Source organism: Pistacia vera, unplaced genomic scaffold, assembly GCF_008641045.1.
Source record: "Pistacia vera cultivar Batoury unplaced genomic scaffold, PisVer_v2 Contig947, whole genome shotgun sequence".
Lineage (NCBI taxonomy): Eukaryota > Viridiplantae > Streptophyta > Magnoliopsida > Sapindales > Anacardiaceae > Pistacia > Pistacia vera.
In genome coordinates, this window is record NW_022196831.1 from 160,620 (window position 1) to 180,359 (window position 19,740).

Sequence of the window (19,740 nt, forward strand, 5' to 3'; positions counted from 1 at the left end):
AATTTTTTATTAATTAATTTTAAAATGTTTATTCTTCTAATAATGAAAATAAGTGTAAAACTAGAATTTTAGTCATCAAAGCTGCTCAAATCGAAAATTTAGATAGACGTAGACTAACATTAGGGGTGAAATGAGTGTTCCCAAGGTCAAGGGGAGAAATGTCTTTTGCAAAAGATTAAGGGACAAAATGTTATTCAGCCTATATTATTATTATTTATTGGTGCAATAATTGGTATTGGTTTTAACAAGATTATCTTGATGCCCCATGGACCCTTACCTCTGCTTTAAAGTTATCAGTAGTTGACTACACAGAGATTAATTAATTGAGGTGGGCTACTTTTGCGTGAATTTAATCAATTTATATTGCCTTATAAAACGACATCACTATTAAATATTAATTACTTTCTTGTATAATAGCCCTAATAATAGAAGAGACAAAATGTCTCCCACTAACAGCCCTAAACAATGACTGGGAATAATACGCAATCCTTCATAACAGAGCCATAAAACAGAATCCTTTTTAATTAATTCAGTTCAACAACTCCTCCCAGCTAAGAAAAATAATAAACAGAGAATTTTTTTGGGGAACTGTATCAATAAATTTGGCTTCTTTAATTCCATCAATAACATTAGATGAATTTTATAGGATTTATTCTTAGGGGTGTGCAAAATAACCGATTGGAATCGAAACCGACAAGTATTCAGTGTTTTGATTCTCATTCCTACCTTGAATTGGCCCTTACAGGGAAGGTTTCGATTCTAAAAATCAAGAATCGGCCGGATTCGAATCCACCCTTACAGGAACCGAGAATCAGAATTGAGATCCAGGCACCTAAGTAAGAATCGAGACTGAATTATAATTTTGTAAACTATTGGAGTGTATTGTAAGTATTTTATTTATGATTTATAAATGAATATTATAATGTATTAATTTGAAACGAAGATTATGAATAACTATCAATATTTTAATGATACCTAATAATAAATATTTTATTTTTATTATAATCTTGTAACCTAACTCTATATTACCATCATGTATACGTACCTGATAAACATGATACATGTGTGACGATGATTTGGTTCCTTTTCTATAACCAGACAATACACTAATAACCAAACTGATAGATTCCTCATCTTTAATTTTAATTTTACAAGGAATCAATTCATCTATGCTCAATTACTCTTCACATATACCCACATGGCCACATAACTACACTTCATCAGCATCAGCCCCCATGGACAACAAAGAAAAGCTTCACATTGCAATGTTCCCATGGCTAGCTTACGGTCACATTATGCCATTTTTTCAAGTGGCTAAGTTTTTAGTTGAAAAGGGTCATCATGTCTACTTCATTTCTACCCCAAAAAACATTCATCGTCTCCCTCAAATCCCTAATAACTTATCTTCTCAGCTAATCTTCGTTCAACTTCCTTTGCCTCTCGTTCAAGGTTTATCAGAAGGAGCTGAGTCCCCCGCTGATTTACCCATTCACAAAGCTCCTTACCTAAAACAAGCCTACGATATGCTCCAACTCCCTTTCATAAACTTCCTAAAAAATTCACAAGTCACTTGGATCATCCAAGACTTTGCCTCCTACTGGTTACCCAGTGCCGCCGCTCAACTCGGTGTCAACACAGTTTACTTCAGCATTGTCAACGCTACCACTTGTTCTTTCTTCGGTTCACCCGCGGATTTAATCAATGGTCGGTTTCAGAAAGCCGAGGACTTGACGATGGTCCCCCAGTGGATAAACTTTAATTCTAATATAAAGTTTAAGCTCCACGATATCATGAGGGGTCAACAGGAATGCAAGGACTCGGTGTCTGATTTATACCGTTATGGAACGGTACTTAAAGATTGCTGCGCCGTGATTGTGAGGAGCTGCCCTGAGTTTGAACCTGAAGCTTTTACTGTATTCAGTAAACTTTTACAAAAACCAGTACTTCCGGTCAGCTTATTACCACCATCAATGCAAGATTATACTGTGGCTGATAGCAAATGGCAAGTTTTAAAAGATTGGCTTGACACTAAGAAGGAGAGATCAGTAGTTTATGTTGCACTCGGTACTCTGTTGACTCTGAGTCAAGAACTTATGCACGAGTTGGCTTATGGGCTAGAAAAAAGTGGGTTCCCTTTTATTTGGGTAATTAACAAACGGCCACTTGTTGAAGGAAAGATGGGTTCGGATCTAGTTCCGCACGGGTTTGAAGATCGGGTTTCGGGTCAGGGCTTGATATGGATGGATTGGGCACCTCAACTAAGGATCTTGGCTCACTCATCGGTTGGTGGTTTCTTGACTCACAGCGGTTGGAGTTCAGTTATTGAGGCGCTTGGATTGGGGCGGCCACTGATCATGCTTACAGGGGGTTCGGATACGGGGTTGGTTGCAAGGATCATGCATAGGCGGGTAGGGTTAGAAATAGAAAGAGATGACAAAGATGGTTCATTTACAAGTGAGCGTGTGGCCAAGTCCATTAGACAAGTTTTAGTGGAGAAAGAGGGAGAGCCACTGAGAGCAAATGCATGGGCCATGAGAGAGACTTTTGGCAACATGGAATTACGTAACAAGTACTTAGAAGAGTTCAATCGGTTCATCGAAAACAATACTGCTCCAAACCGCTCTATATGATTCATCTTTAGGTTTTCATGAATTTGTAAATTTAAATTAGTTGGTTTGTGAATTGTGAAGAAGGGAATCTTCATTGTTCGTTCAAATCAGTTAAGTAAACAAAGGAAGGAATTCCCATTTCCATTTCCATTCCTTTGTTTATTCCGGAAAGCTTAGAGTCGAAAAGCCCTTCAAGTTGTTAAAAGCTATCGCTCCGGTTGGAGTGGGGTGGCGCTTATCTCAAAATGGGTAATTTTTATTTTCTTTCTTTGTATCCCAAAATATCATAAACTAGATGACACGTCCGCGCATTCTGTAAGTTTATTTATTATATTATTTTGTTTTATTATCAAATTTTTATATTTTAAGAAATTATAAATTACTATTGTTTCGTCAAAAAAAAATGTCAAATATTGATTATAATAGAACATTTTGTTATTGTTCCTTTTTTTTTTAATCCGGTTTTTATGTTTAAAGATTGCTGAGAACCCTTATATGATTGCCATTTAGGATGTCGTTAATTTGTCTCCATGTTTGCTGCTTATTGGTGTTGATAAAATAGGGATGATTCACATACATTCAATTAATATCTGCAGTACAAATCTTGCACATTCCTCTTTTAATTTGATAAAATACAAGTGATGGAAGATTGAAATGATCAATTTGTAATTCAGCAGGAATTGAAAACTATATACTTTGATTTATGCATATATGTTCTACGAAGTAAAGTTATATGTAAATAAAAGAATAGTTACCTTGATTTTCAAGTACATTATATCGAATATTGTTGGTCTGTTCATATTGATCTTTAACAATTTATAACAAAAGAAAAAAATTAGGAACAATAAATATTAATAAGGAATTCTCGAAAAAATAAATATAACAGTAGTATTATGTACTTCTCTTTCTCTTCAATTTTAAAATATTCAATTTTTCGTATGTCTAGGATACTACGTCTGTAATTTCTTCATCACCATTATCCATCATCAGGTTTTATACCTGGGAAAAAAATTCAAAAAGGATTATAGCAATACAACGGTAAACAATTCCGAGCCAACCAAAGAAATATAGACAAACTAATACAATAACTTTGACACCACGTAATTTTAAGCAACGTGAACAAATATTATGATCCAGGAGAAATTATATAACTATATAAATTCAGCATAAACACCTCTATTTGTTGTGATAAACCGCACAAAAAATCAGTACATAATAGACATATACATAGTTTCAATTTAATGAATCTTGCTTTTAATACAAACTACCTCTTCGAATTCATGAATGGTAATAAATATGTCACTTTACATTCATATATATCAAGTAAATATTAACATTAGCATTGAAATTAAAATTAAAATACTTAGTACAATTCAGATAAATCATGTAACAAACTGTTAATATATCAACATATATATATGATTCAAAGTAATGAATCATTTAACTGATACAACGTATCTTTTCGCATTCATGAAATTCAAAATAATACCTTATCAATCCATTAATATTCACATTCGTTCATGAATATTAATTAATATTAATACTTATGTACCCTTTCACAGTCAATTAACTATTATTAATAGTAATATATCTTTACCCCTTCACATTCAATTAAACAAGAACAATGAATGAAACTAAATTCATCAAACAAAACATATAATCATGCATACTAATTATTATTATTAATTAATTTTAATATTAATATATCTGTACCCCTTCACATTCAGTTAATTATTACTAATATTAATATATCTTTACCCCTAGCCTTCACATTCAATTAAACAAAAACAATGAATTAAACTAAATTCATCAAACAAAACTTATAATCATAAAACTAAATTTTAATTATAAAACATATAATCAGAAAACATTTAATGTGAATGTGAAGTGTATTTATCTAATTAAACACATCCAACAAATATTGAATGTATCTTGTTATATAGATATCTGTTATTAATAATGCCAAATAGATTAAACCAATAACATGTAGACACTTGTAGCAATTATAGAGATTCTGAGATCCTATGTGGCAATCAAATATCAAGTGCTTCAAAATTATATAGATGTAAATAATGAATCAGACTAAAGTCATCAAACCAAACATATAATCATGCATATTAATTAATTTTAATATTAATATATATGTACCCCTTCACATTCAATTAATTATTATTAATATTAGTATATCTTTACCCCTTCTTCCCTGCTTTTTTGTCCACCCAACTAATTCACTTTGGAAAGTCAATCTAAAATTGCCTCATTTTCCCAAGTTGACCCTCAGTGAATTGCAGATTCATCTGCATTCCTCTCATGTTTGAATTAAAAAACAGAAAAATTTATGACCGTTAAATTGTGAGCACAAAAATATGCATTTAATAGTTTGTTATGTCATGATTTAATCAATACAATTAAATTATTATTTTGAATGGTTACTCATGGTGACTGAAAGGTTGAAGTTGAAAGCATTATAATATAAACAGTTTAAGTGTTTATGGGGTGCAATTTGTTAGGTTATTTTTGTTTGAAATTAATTCCATTATCGCTTATTAGTCAATATATTTTGTCCATTTTATAGTACAATTCCTGTTATTATATTGTTTAGTATATACATTAATACTAATGATAGTATCAAAGTGTTTATGGGATAGAGTCTGTACTATTGTTATTTACAGGCTTTCGATTATTTACTTGTTTTGTACGCATTGTATAATATCTTTGTTCACTGGGTTTCTTAGACTTTTTGTTTTTGAAAGTTGATGTTGAAAGCATATGATATTATATTTCAAAGTGTTATGGAGTGGAGTCTGTTACGTCATTTTTATTTTATAGGTTTCTAATTATTTACTTATCTTCTAATTACAATATAATATTTCTGTTGACAGGGTTTCTTAGGGTTCTTAGAAATAAAGCAACGATGGCTAGTTCACCCAATGTGATTGCACGATTAGAAAGAAATCAAAGGATTCTAGAACTTGAGAAGGAAGTGTACTGGGGACATAATTTTGTTACAAAAAGAATGAAGAAACTATAATGAATTAAAAGACAACAGGAGATTGTAAAAGTCGTTGGAAAATCTTGTGCAGAGTCGGGAACATCTTGATGTCCTTAAAACAGGAAAAAGATTACTGGATGAAAACGCAAACTTACAACCTGCTCTTGCAAAAACAGAAAGACAAGAGATCAAGCTACTGTATTGTGACAGACATGTTTATGAAAACCCGAAAGCAAGTGTCTACATGTTATTGGTTTAGGCTATAATTGTTGCAAGTGTTTGCATGTTATTGGTTTATACTATTTTGTATTATTATATACAATATATTCAATGTTTGTAGATGTTAACTGTTTTATTATTATTAATTAAGTTAAGAGAACCTCTTCACATCACATGATAAATGTTTTATGATTATCGTTATCTTTCATTGTTTCTGTCTAATTGAATGTGGAGGGGTACAGAACAGAAAGGGTAGATATTAGATATATTCGTTATAATTAATATGCGAATAAATGCGAGCATTAATATATTGATAAGGTGTATTGTTGAATTTCATGATTTGATGAGATCGTTGTATCACTTAAAGATTCGTTGCTTTGAATCCTATATATATGTGGATAGGGCTGTGCAAAAAAATCCGATATCCGATATCCGATCCTGATCTGCTCCGCTCCGCTCCGAAAAAATCGGATATCTGAAAATTTGGATCGGATGCGGATCGTAATTTAAAAAAATCTGATATTCGGATCAGATACCGGATCGGGATTGTTAAAAATCGAGATCCGTATCCGATCCGGATTTACTAAACTACTTCGTTTTGAGTTTTAAAATAACCCTAACAGTCTAACACAATTAACTCAACTCTCTCACTCTCATTCTCTGTCGCTCGAACACGCACAGACACACAGTCACTCAACCTCTCTCAACCAGATCTCATCTCAGTCTCTCACTCTCTCTCGCTCAACTCTCTCGTCTCTCTCGCTCGAACACGCACAGACAGACACATAGTCAATCAGCACTCAAACTCTCTCAAACTCAGATCTCAGTCTCTCTCGCTCACTCTCTCGATCTCTCTCGCTCGAACACGCACAGCGGCACAGACACAGACACACAGTCACTTAAAACCTCTCACCTCATATCTCAGTCTCTCTCACTCAACTCTCTCGTCTCTCACTCTATTCTCGCTCGAACACTCTCAGATCTCAGTCTCTCTCGCCGAACACTCTTAGATCTCAGCTCTCTCGCTCAACTCTCTCAGATCTCAATTTCTCTGACTTGAAGCCCCAAATCGATTGTAAGTAAATTTCTTTAGAATTTAATTTGCTGAATTTTATAGGCTACTTTTTTATGTAAGAACACCACAAACTCTTTCACATATAGTCAACTTAAAAGCAGGAGACAACACCAAGCTTCATTATTTCTTTATATTCTTTGCCATACTTATGCCTACTTAACACCAACCATTATTAGATTAGCCTTAATGCTTTTTTGTTAATGTTTTTCCAACAAAGAAACTCATTATGTACTCCCTTCAAACTGTTGACTAACTTTAATTCTATATTAGCTTCGAGCTCGGTCAAACCAAATACACCCTTTTATATGCTTAGTCAAATCTGTATTGAAAATGGAAGCTCCTTATGCTAATTTTTTGTTAACTTAAAAGTTGTTTATTGAAATGGTTATTTTTGTTTTGTTTTGTACAGGAGGATGATGACAAGTAGGAATTGGCAATGAAGATAGCATAGTCATTTAGGCTGTGACAGTGTATGGACAACATAGGTTAATGTTTTTGCTTCATGTTAATTTTTTTAGATCTTTTATCATGTAAGAATTATAATTTCGTTTTATTGCTAGAATTATTTGATTTTAATAAGAAAATTTTAAAATTCGGATCAATTTCGGATATCAGATTATCTGATCTGAATAATCGGATATCCGAAGACCAGATATCCCCATAATTCGGATCGATTCGGATCAAGATATAGCCTGATCTGAAATTTCGGATCGGATCAGGAAAAGCCCTATTCGGATAGATATCCGATTTGAACACGCCCTATATGTGGATATATAATAATTTATTACATGATTTATCTGAAAAAAGAGAGGTAGTCAACTTTTATTGTGCTAAAGCATTTAATCGAAGTTCCCAACCAGTGCATATTTTTAGAAGAAGCCATGCTAGAAGACAATATCTCTGCTGATGTCAATAATATTTGAAACATAACTTATATATTTCATAGGAAAACCTATTAATTGCTTTGTATTTTTGAAACTGTTTGTAAATATTTATGTTGCACTACAATTGAAATTTGGTATTCTGCCAAAAACATGTTGCTAAAAATAGATACGATATCTACTTTGTTTAGTTAGTAATAAATATTACATGATAATATTTAAAAACACAAGAAAAAAGAAGAAAAAACAACAATTTTCTCAAAATCTCAATTTTTCCTTCTAGAGCTTTGATATCTCTTACCAACAGCTGAAGGTTCATAAATATTTTTGCCTGTTCACTATATTCTAGCTCTTGGTGTTCTGTTCCTTCACCTTTTTCTTTACTATGTTGTGAGGTACCTGAATAGAAGATTACATTGTTCTTGTTCTTCGACGATGATTTGGTAGTTGATAATTTGTTAGTAATTTTTGGTGTTAAAGCCTGATGTTAATCGCATCTGCTATTGATGAATCCTTCCATCTTCCTCTTCAACTGCCTGTAATTTTTGTATAAACTATTATAGCATATTAATGTCAAGCAACTATTGCTCATTTGAATTTTTAAATGTGTTACTTAAAAAAATATATATATATATATATCGACGTCTTCCAATCGCTGTAGCTTGTAATCATTTTATAGTTCATCATTGACTGGAAAAAATTTTAATACAGTATAAGTCTCATATCCTTGTTTCAAATCAGTTTTCTGACAACTTAATTTTTGAAAACAAAGTCTTTCCACAAAAAGCATTTACAACATCTGGAATTCTTTCATGATTGTTTCTTGGGTTTTCAATACTGGAACATGACAATCCAACCAATTTCTGGCATACTGAATCAACATTATAAAAGCCGCTTCAACAGTGCCATCTATGACTGCAATATCACTTATACCTGTTATAACAAACATATTCATTAATAATATCAAATGTTAACATTATAATGCATTGTCTCTACAACTTATTTAATTTTCAATAAAAAATTGATTCACCTCATTTGTGGAAATTTAATCTCCTTGTTGCATTTAACACAGTAGAAATGCTATTGTTCATATCAGGATTTTCTTCTTACAAACACGTGCAAGATAAGTAACACACCACCAAATCTGCCATTGACTCCAATTATTTTTGCCTTATTGTATATTCTGTAATCCAATCCCAGCTATACCACATAAGGCTGGTAAGATATTTCAAAGATACTCTATTTTGAAACTCTCCTCCTCGCCGTATCTCATTTAGCTTTCTCTTTTTCAATTTAACAACTGGAATATTTTCATTACTGTAAATCGTACAGAAAGAGAAATAATTGTATAATTATTTCTTAAAATATTTGCAGAAAAGGCTGCTAAAACATGTACTTTCTCTGCAAAAGAGGGACCTCGTCAATTTCCAGATTGATATAGATTCTTGATCCCAAATTACTATTAGATTATCTTACCTGTACATTTGAAATCACGAATTATTAAACCATAAATTTCTATCCAATATCAAAGCCTAAAATACCTTGAACTCTTTAACGTTTGTTGATGTGATAATTATGACAACTGTTTTGTCATCTCCCATTAGCAAGCTCTCATCAATTTTTTTTCGAATTTCTTCCCATAATGAACTCTAAATTTCTCCTTGAAAAAACATCGATGTAACATAATCAAATTGTACCACATTATTACAATATCGAAAAGAACTTACTGTTCAATCTGCAAAATGATATCTCGTTTATAACTGTTTGTTGATATGATTTTTTCGATCTCACCTACTCCATTCAAATACCGATCACATTTTTAACAATTTACTGTATTTAGAATTACAGTAGATAATATAGATGTACAACATAATAATAAAAGGTTTACCTGATAACAAAGATGTGTATTTTTTTCTATTTTGCAGATCATTGATACCAGCAAATTGAAATTTAAACTCTGGAATAGCAATTGTTACTTCCTTGATCTCCTCGATGGAAGTTTCATGAGAGATTGTAAACGATAACGCACCTTCAATAGGCTTGTAAGTACGAGCACATGGTATGACCTTCACATTTTAATCAGATATATATGGTCTTCACGAATTTGGTTCTAAATTTTACAACTCTATTTTTTGTATGTCCCATGCATCACATCATGCTATAAAAAATTACAAATAAAAAAGGTTACGAACTTACACAATTTCAATGTTGGTAAATTATAAATTTAACAAAAATATAATACCTCTTCATCATAAGAATCATATCAGACTAATCAGCTGTTGTCCCTTCTGAAATAAAACATTCCCACAATCTAGAAACCCTGACAATCAATATCCAATCATCTCGCAATTGATTATACTTTAAACAAAATATTCGAAGCTGTCATACCTATCCTGCAAAGATATTAATCCAAGACGTGTGATATTTCAATTGTATTTTGTTATGTTTAATAGGAACAACAAAATGCGAAAAGGCAGAATAGCAAGAGACTGTTTCTCTTAATAGTTACATTTATTGACACATTTAGTGCATATTTTCCACTAAATTGATGTGATAACTAAAGGGTTGATGAATATTATCATGTTCTATTAAATGCATGTACATATATAGATATCAATAGTTAAGAGATTGTGATAAATAGTTAGATTTAGTGAATATTTTAAACAACAAAAATGTGAAAAGGTAGAATAGCAAAAGACGTTCTTCTCGTAATAGTTACATTTATTGAACATATTTAGTGCATAGTTTCCACTAAATTGTTGTGATAATAGGTGATGATATTATCATATTTAGATTAATGTATATATGTAATATCAATAATTAGAGATTGTGATAAATTTACATTTAGATATCTTTAAAATATTATTTTGAGAATTATTACTGTTAATTGAAACCGACTATTATAGCAAGCCCAATAAACAAGAAACATGTGGACCAATTACAACATCTTACATGGCAATCATATATCATCCTACTTGGCGTCAGAAGAAGCATTCTGCTTCAGCATTATATAATATATATATAGATTGTTAGACAACTAGCCTTTAACTAGTTGTATTTTAGTCAAACCTCTGGAGAGGTCAATGACTTTTCATAAATTTTATTTGATTAAATAATAAAATTACTTATTTGATCATATTATGAACAGGGTATTGACACTCTAATAATTTAATTTGATTATATTTTCACAAATAAATAAAAAAAAAAAAAAAAATTTACCTCTTTCACTACATATGGGCATAGCTTTATTAGAAATTGGCAAAAGGTGCTTAATTATACGACAAAATTAGTTCGGGAATATAATTTTTTTTCTTTCAAAATTTTCATACACTTATACATAAAATTAACTTTCGTTTTTCTCCTATATTGATAATGTTGATGTATTTTTTCACACTAACGAAAAGTACATAAATCTCTTGATGAAATCTACATAAACGTTTGTAATAAATCGATGTTTTAATGCTGATTAACGTGAAAAAGATAACACAACAAAGAATAGAGAACTTTTAAAGTAGTTCGGATGCAAATGCAATCTTACATTCACTATTATTTTATTGCTTTTTTTGTGTGTTTTTCACGTACAAGCGAGCTCAATTCTTAGCCCAGATGAGTGTTTTAATAGCAAGCAAAGGGTGTCCAAAAGATCCCCCCATTAGGGTGAGAGATCGGTTTTATTGTCACATTGGTAGACTTACACATAAAGTAATCCTAACATAGAATGACATCCAGCCTGAGATGGACTTATACATGAAGTAACCTCACATAGAGTGACACGCGACCTGACTTACAACTCAACCTTAAGACTTATCATAAAATAATCCTCAGTACACTTTCAAATGAAATAACCCTCTCACGGAGTGACACGCGACCTAGTAACAGTACAACTTTGGACATAAGTGTGAATCCATGCAGTGTGGATTTACCGCATAACGATATTTTTATTGGTTTCAAGTAAATATCTTGATGATTTTGACATATATTGCCCCACGAAAGAGCCTGCAATTTTTCGTCTTTGAAGCAGTTTTCTTGTTAAGAATTTTTGTTAAGAGTTTATGTATATGGATTTATTTGTTATGTGAAAATTTAAGGGAATAAAGTTGAAAATCTAATATATATCTACCAAGAAAATGCTATATTGCAGAGCTTAATTTAATATTAATTGTTGGATGGAATTAATTGATTAGTTAATTAAGTTGATGAAATATTTGCAACCCATTACAAGAGAGTTCCTTATTGTTAAGGAGTGAAGGATTAGTAATTAATGGTAGTGTACCTGTACAACTCTATTAACATTTAATAAAATTGAATGAAGGTAAAATGCATTATGTATAATACTATCCTTACAAAGAAATCGTACACAAAAATAACATGTAAATGAGGTGACAAAAAAATAATAGAAGATGAAACAAAAAGTCAAAATCACTAAATTCCTCTTCCATTCATTTTTTGTCATATCACTTTATATTGAGATCTTAATAAAATTTCTTTGTAAGTGTAGTATTATTCTTATATTATTGTAGCCATTAATGGTATTGATAAGGTTCTCTTGATTCGCCATGACCTAGGTTCTCTTGATTCGCCATGAACCCTCTTCTAGCTCCCTTTGCCTAAGTGATCAGTAGCTTAATTGGATCAGCTAACACCGTATTAAGACAATTTATTAACTTATAATACACACAACCAAATTAAAGTACCTATTATCATATTAATTAAACTATCCATATCATTATGGTTCTTTTTAATTGGAAACCAGAAAAATATGCATTAGTATTAGTCTATTAGAGAAAAAGGAGGTTATAAGAGTGCAAGGTGTCCCCCTCTACAAGTATGTTACGTCCACAATTTAATCTCGTAATCTTTGATGTGATAACTCTGTCATACCTCGCAAAATGGGTCTCGCTTACTTGTATGGGTCTTATATGTTCATTTGCAAGTTAACTAATGACGAGTGGTCACATCAAGTTGTAAGAAAATGTTGTGAACCTAGCATTATTGCTCTCTTTATTAAATAATAAAAATTAACAGCCACCGCCATTATTGAAGGGATTAAAGAATTATGCAGATTTTAGCAATAAATAATTATTACGTGAATTTTGAGAAAAAAAATATAGTCATAATACAACTCTTTTTTTATAAAATTTAGCTCAAGAACCCCTCCCAACTAATAAATGGTAAACAGCGAAAAACACCGAAGGTTTAGAAAGAAAGCTCACTTGAGCTGGTATAGAGTAAAGGTAGTAGCTAAAAGAATGTAAAGAGAAACAAGACTTTTTGTCTGATTGCATTATTTATTTGGGCTTAAGCCTATGTATAGTGTAGGCTACAATCGAAGCTTAAGCCTATGTATGGTGTAAAGCTACATGAATGGAATCGGCCAAGTATTGAGAAACTCGAGTTTGGCTCGATTGGAATAGTCAAAACTCAAGTTCATAGATATACGATAGACTCAAACTCGACTTAATTACAATCAAATCAAAATCGAACTCGAACTCGACTCGTTTGTAATCCAGTTATCAAGTTCGAATTAATTATTATAATTTTTATATTTTAATTTATAATAATATTAATATAAAATTAAAATAGTATATAATATATCAATCTGGATAAGCTCGCGAGCTGTGAGTCCTGAGTAATATTAGGCTAGAACTTGGCTCAATTCGACACACAAGCGACTCGACCTCGAGCGCTCACAAAAGTGTTTCTAATCTCAGAACAAGTGGTTTTCAAGAAAAAGATTGAGAATTAAAGTAGGGATGAGAGATTACCACATGTGAATAGGAAGGTTTTGTCCATTCCCCACAGCAATCTTCCCATTGCCTCTATATTCGTTTTGCACAGGGAGGTTGAGAGGTCATTAGTTATAGTGAGTTGCCCCACTGTCAAGGTACCAGTTGGATCTCCGAGGTTTCAGATGTAACTAATTTGTTGTTGCCCTAGTTTGGAGGATTGTTGGATTGTTGTTTTTTTGCGGGGTTTATTCTCCATCGTACCTGTAGTAGCAGTGTAGCACACTTGGCTAAGTGGCCACAGAGTTGACAGGTAGGTTTGGAATTGTTTCTCCCCCTGCCGCTATTTCTACCTCTGAAGTTCTGATTTCTCCCCCCATTGAATTGTGTTTTTTTTTTTTTTTTTTTTTTTTTTTTTTTTTTTTTTTTTTTGAAGGTTGATCAGTAGTCTGGGTAAAGTTGATGACAGATTTTGGTTTTACATCAACAGTGTAGGTTGTCTTTGGTTGGTCTATCAGATTCTCGTGGCTAAGGAAAAGACCATAAACCTATGGGAGAGAGCGAATCATTTATTGAGGACAATTTTCATATCTCATCGTGTAAGCACAAATAGTAGCCACCTGTTAATTCAGCTTGTTTCTATCATGATTCATGACTAAGATTTGATCCAATCTTTTTTACTTGCGGTCCGGGCTAATTACTCCTTTTTCAAGCCTTGTTTTAGCTTAGTGTCGAGCCCACCTTGAGTCAATTTCGTTGTCCCATCATAACAGCTTTCCTTATTTCTTCCAGGTTTTGAGACTAAATCCTATTTGTAGTCGTTTTTCTTTTAAAGTATTAATTAATAATTAATCTAATTTATGTTCATACTAAACATGATACACCTAATACGCGTGATACCTATCATAAACCTCCAAGGTAATGGTAAAAAAGGTTACCCTTTCATCGAACTTTCTAAGTTTGAATAACCACCTTCCTATTGTGTCTGCCACAACTTACTTTTCAAATTGGTAGCTTTTATCTGTTTTATGTGTTATGCCTGAGAAAATAAAGGGCAACATGGGAAAGTCGCGTGAAGGTGACCTGCTCCCGTCAGAGCAACACGTACACGTCGGGCCTGCCAAATGAATGGAGCTCACACGCGTCCATTTCCCTGCAATAAATCGTACGAGTCAGCTTGGAAGAGAGCAATGGGACATAAGGCTGGATTATATCCTGACAATCACACACACCAACCCATGGATTTAATGATGATTACACGCTTCAGTTTTATATAAAAAAGAAGACCCCTTCATTAAGGGGATTCGGCCATTTTTACAAAGACTCTCTCTCTCCTGTAAACACATTTACTTTTCATAATTCCTCTGTAAGTCAGTCCGCTTTGCGACCTGACCCACACTAATACAATCACATCAGTGGACGTAGGACTGCTACCTTAGCATCCGACCACTTTAAGCTTTCTTTGCATTTATTTCACTTCGTATATCCGTTATCACGTGTGTTAATCCACCAATCAGCATACGCACGTGACAATTAGTTGGTGCCAAAAACGAGCATCAACAGTTTGGCGCTAGAAGGAGGGCCCTGATTTAGTGTCTACCCTTCATCAGATAATCTTTGACCTACTGGTCTTACAGCACAAATGGCCCGCCAATCCAACCTGAGCAGTCAACCAGCGTCTGAAGGATCCCCCCTAGCCCAAGGGACACCCTTCCAACATACCTCCAGTTTCGCAAAATGCGCTGGAAATACCCCACAGCTCCGCAACTGGACCCTGCCTTCAGAAGCAACCTGGAGAGGTTCGCACATACTCTCCAGACGGTCAACCAGAGATTGGACCGTTTGGATCAAGGCATGTCATCTACGACAGCCAAGCAGTACAACCGCCAAAGACCCTGCAGGTCGCACGAAAGCACGGCAAAGGGCGATAGCCCGTGCCGCGAGCACTGCAGCGCGTAAGCGCAAGGGTAGACAGTGGCAAAAATAAGCCTACAGGCTCCCAAGGCCAGCGAAATCAAAAGGCGCCCCAGCAGGGTGTCGACAAAGCTGAGACTCGGTAAAAAAGTGAATCCCGAGCTGTCCCATGCCACGTCGCAGGCAAACCCAAGCAAAATGCTGGACCGCGATGATTCCTATCACCACCAGCAGAACGACCCCGATCGTTCTCATTCGGGTGGCCCCCACACCTCGTGGGGTGGTTCGTACCACCGCGAGGGTCTGAAAATGCCCCACACGCAATCCATCGTCTTCACGCGCCTCTAGTCAGCGTGTGTCGAGCGCGGCTGGAAATACCGGCCGAGCGAGGAGGAATCCGACCTCCGAACTCTCCTGAACCGCAACCGAAAGGCCGGGCTCGCATGGGTGAAAGCAACCCCCAATTGGCTCCGTTACCACAATTGAGGAGCTGCACAAGCTCTGGACAGGCTAAGGGAGCAGCAAAAAACAGGCGCAGGTCGCCTCAACATCCCCTTTTTCCTCCCGAGGTGCTAGCTGCTCCCACTTCCACCAGGGTTCAGAATGCCAGATATGCGGCCGTTTGATGGAAACTATGATCCGCAGGATCATTTATATGAGTTCAACGACCTGATGGAGCTCCACCAGGTTTCGACCTTGCAAATGCTGCTGTTTGGCCGTGACGCTGACCTTTCACGCCAAGCGGTGGTAAGGTCGCTCCCAGCGGGATCGATCGGTTCGTGGCCTCAGATGAGCACGACGTTCCTGCGGCATTTCCAAGCCAATCGAATTTTCAATGCCTTTGAGCTACCTCAGCAACATAAGGCAAGAAAGAACATCCCTGCATCCTACATTACCGCTTCCATAGGAACTCACACAAGTGGCTCACGCTCCAGAGAGTGCATCCGAACTCTTTAATAGCTGGAGTTCGCCCGCAAACCGACCTTGGAAAGACCTGCAGGCTGAGGACGATATTCCCCCTCACCAGATCTACAACCTGGCAGAAAAGTATCTCCGAATAGAGAATTCATTGGCGGCACGTCCGCCGTCGCGATCACGGCACTTCAGCAGCCATGCCTGTCGGGAGATAACAGGCAAGCGGATCGCAAGGACAATTGACGACCAGCGAAAGGGAAGAACCCCGCTACGAGAAAAAAAGTCCTTGCTCCTGTCTCCCACCGCGACCGCGACAGGACCCAATACACTCTGTTAATGTGTCCATATCTGCATCCTCGACAAATCCGAGGAAGCTAGCCTGCTCGGTGAGCCTAAACTAATGAAACCCCTGCTACGCTAGAAACACAAAAATACTGCCGTTATCATCGGGATAATGGGCATCTCACTGATGAGTGCCGAGCTCTAAAGCAGGCTATCGAAGAGCTCATCAGAAGGGCACTTCAAGGAGTATTTGATGACTCCCCGAAAGAAGGCCAAGGGAGCAAAGAAAAAGCGTCGTGATCGCAGCGGTACGATAGTGTTAACATAATTTTCAGAGGTCCGCACCTCGCAGGAAACACGCGAGGAGCGCAGGAAAGATATGCTCGCGAAGCGCGCCATGACCCGATCAGGGTAATGAATACTTCGCAGCGACCTCAAAAGCCAGAAAAGAGGAGCCATCACCTTCTGCGAGAAAAGGCAGCTCGCTTGCACATCCTCACGAGGATGTCTGGTAATCACGCCCCTGAAGGGTGTCATAATGTCTGCAGAATGCTTGTAGACAACGGAAGCGCTGTGAACATCCTGTTCAAGTCCGCTTTCGACAGAATGAACTTGGTTGAGGCCGACCTGAAGCCAGCCTCGATGCCTCTGTACGGTTTTACAGGGGATCACCTATCCCCAAAGGAACGATCCAGCTAACCAGTCACGCTCGCGACTACGCGAGTGACTAGGGTTACCGAATTTTTGGTCGTGGACTGCCCATCGGCCTTCATGGAATCCTGGGCGACCTCTGCTGAGAACCTTCAGGGCATTCACTTCCATTTATCATCTCAAGATGAAGTTCCCCACTCCATCGGGATAGGGAGTAAGCGGGTCGCAAAGCACATCTCGCGAATGCTATGTAAAAGCGGTCCAAATGGCCACACAGGGGAAGGCATTTCGCGATGTGCGCCCCGCCAGGCTATGGCGATCAGCCAATCGAGCCACAGCCTGGTCCGGCGAGGATAACATAGATTCGCAATTCGAAATCCCCCGAGCGGCCCGGTTGAGGATCTGTCCGAAGTTTCGGTTGATCGAAAGAGCCGGCCGAGTGCTAAGACTGAAAGCTGTCTCAACCCTCACTCGCTTCCGAGCTGGTAAGCTTCTGAAGGAGAACATTGACGTGTTCGCCTGGTCGCACGCAGACTGGTCGGGATCGCCCGGACATTATTGCCATGCACTGAATGTCAACAGTGAAGCGAAGCCAGTTCGCCAAAAAAGGAGGGCGATGGATCCGGAGCGGTACGCCGCCTAAAATCAGAAGTGGAGAACCTTCTCCGAAATGGATCCATTCGCGGGCTCTCTACCCGACATGGGTTGCTAACCTGGTCCTGGTAAAGAAACCAAATGGCAGTGGCGGACCTGTGTAGACTTCAGCGACCTCAACAAAGCTTGCCCGAAAGACACTTCCCCCTGCCAAGAATCGATCAGCTCGTTGATGCCACCTCGGGGCACGAGCTTGTTAAGCTTCATGGATGCTTATTCCAGATACATCAAATCCCGATGTATGGACCAGATGAAGACATACGACCTTCTTACGGATCGGGGGCTATACTGTTACAAAGTCATGCCCTTCGGCCTCAAGAATGCGGGTGCGACCTATCAGAGGTTGTCAACCGAATGTTCTCCACCAGATCGGAGGACAATGGAGGTCTTGTGGACGCATGCTGGTCAAATCCCAGTCGCCTCGCCTCAGAGCATATTACGCATCTCGCTGAGATTTTTGACATACTCCGGCTCTACGAATGAAGCTGAACCCTCTCAAATGTTCATTCGGGTTTATCGTCAGGAAAGTTCCTGATATACGGTCAATCAGCGGGGCATAGAGGTAAACCCCGAAAAGATTCAAGCTCTGCTCGATATGGAAAGCACGACCAGCAAAAAGCAAGTCATGAGTCTGAACGGGCGAATAGCGGCACTTAGTCGCTTCATATCAAGGCTAACAGACCGCTGTTTACCATTCTTCAACGTCCTAAAGGCCAATAAGAGATTCGAGTGGACTCCCGAATGCGAGCAGGCATTCCAGAACATAAAAGAACACCTTGGGAAGCCACCTCTCCTCTCTAAGCCTCTTCCACAGGAGACCCTGCTCGTCTACCTGTCCGTGTCTCAGTTCGCGGTCAGTGCAGCTTTAATACAGGAAGAGGAAAAGGCTCAATGGCCAGTATATTATGCAAGTAAGCGTCTATCAGACGTCGAGATGTGGTATCCGGAGATGGAGCGACTAGCTTTTGCTCTGTTGGTCGCATCCAGAAAGCTACAACCTTACTTCCATGCCCATACGATCAATGTAATGACGAATTACCCCCTCAGGCAGGTCCTCCAGAAACCAGAGGCCTCGGGTAAACTGCTCAAATGGGCCACGGAGTTGAGCCAGTTCGACCTAAGGTATAAGCCCAGGTCGACCATCAAAGGGCAGGCTGTTGCAGACTTCATCTCGGAATTTTCCTATCTCCCAAGCAAGCAGTAGCCTAGCGAAGTCGGGCAAGAAATTATTCAGAACCTGTCGACCTGGAACCTCTACATCAACGGATCATCAAACAGGAAAAGAGTCGGCGCGGGTCTTCTCCTTGTGAGCCCCGAGGGGGCTCGGGTTCACGGTATCCTTCGATTCGGGTTTAAAGCGACCAATAATGAGGCCGAGTACGAAGCCCTGCTCGCCGGGTTGCGACTTGCCAAAGAAATGGGTGCAACCGCGATCAACATTTACAGCGACTCTATGCTGGTCGTCAACCAAATCCTAGGGGAATACCAAGCCAAGGAAGAGAACATGGTCCGCTACATGAAAGAGGCTAAGGCCTCTCTGGGGTCGTTTAAGCACTTTGAAATCGCTCAGATCCCCAGAGAGAGCAGTTCTATAGCGGACGCCTTGGCAAAGATAGCCTCATCGTTAGATTCTGAGGCTCCTGATAACATTCCTGTTCGCTTCGTCGATGCTCTAACTATCAGCTCAACCGAACAGGTCTTAAATGTGGCTCAACAGGATTCCTGGATGACTCCCATTGTCCAGTACCTCAAGGATGGGACCTTGCCTAGCGACAAGGTCGAGGCAAGGGTCCTACGAGTAAGGTCTGCTTTTTTCACACTC

At 37.3% G+C, this 19,740-nt stretch overlaps 1 protein-coding gene across 1 annotated transcript; it reads left to right on the plus strand.

The window, feature by feature from the left end:
* The first annotated feature begins 1,208 nt into the window (after positions 1-1,208).
* Positions 1,209-2,926, plus strand: LOC116120804 (UDP-glycosyltransferase 91C1-like). Its single transcript, XM_031406778.1, has one exon. The coding sequence runs from the start codon at positions 1,236-1,238 to the stop codon at positions 2,628-2,630; it is 1,395 nt and encodes a 464-aa protein (XP_031262638.1). The 5' UTR covers positions 1,209-1,235; the 3' UTR covers positions 2,631-2,926.
* The last annotated feature ends 16,814 nt before the right edge of the window (positions 2,927-19,740 follow it).

What these genes read in the sequence shown, in the direction of transcription:
- LOC116120804 (XM_031406778.1), top strand. Translation starts at nt 1,236, where the DNA reads ATGGACAACAAAGAAAAGCTTCACATTGCAATGTTCCCATGGCTAGCT.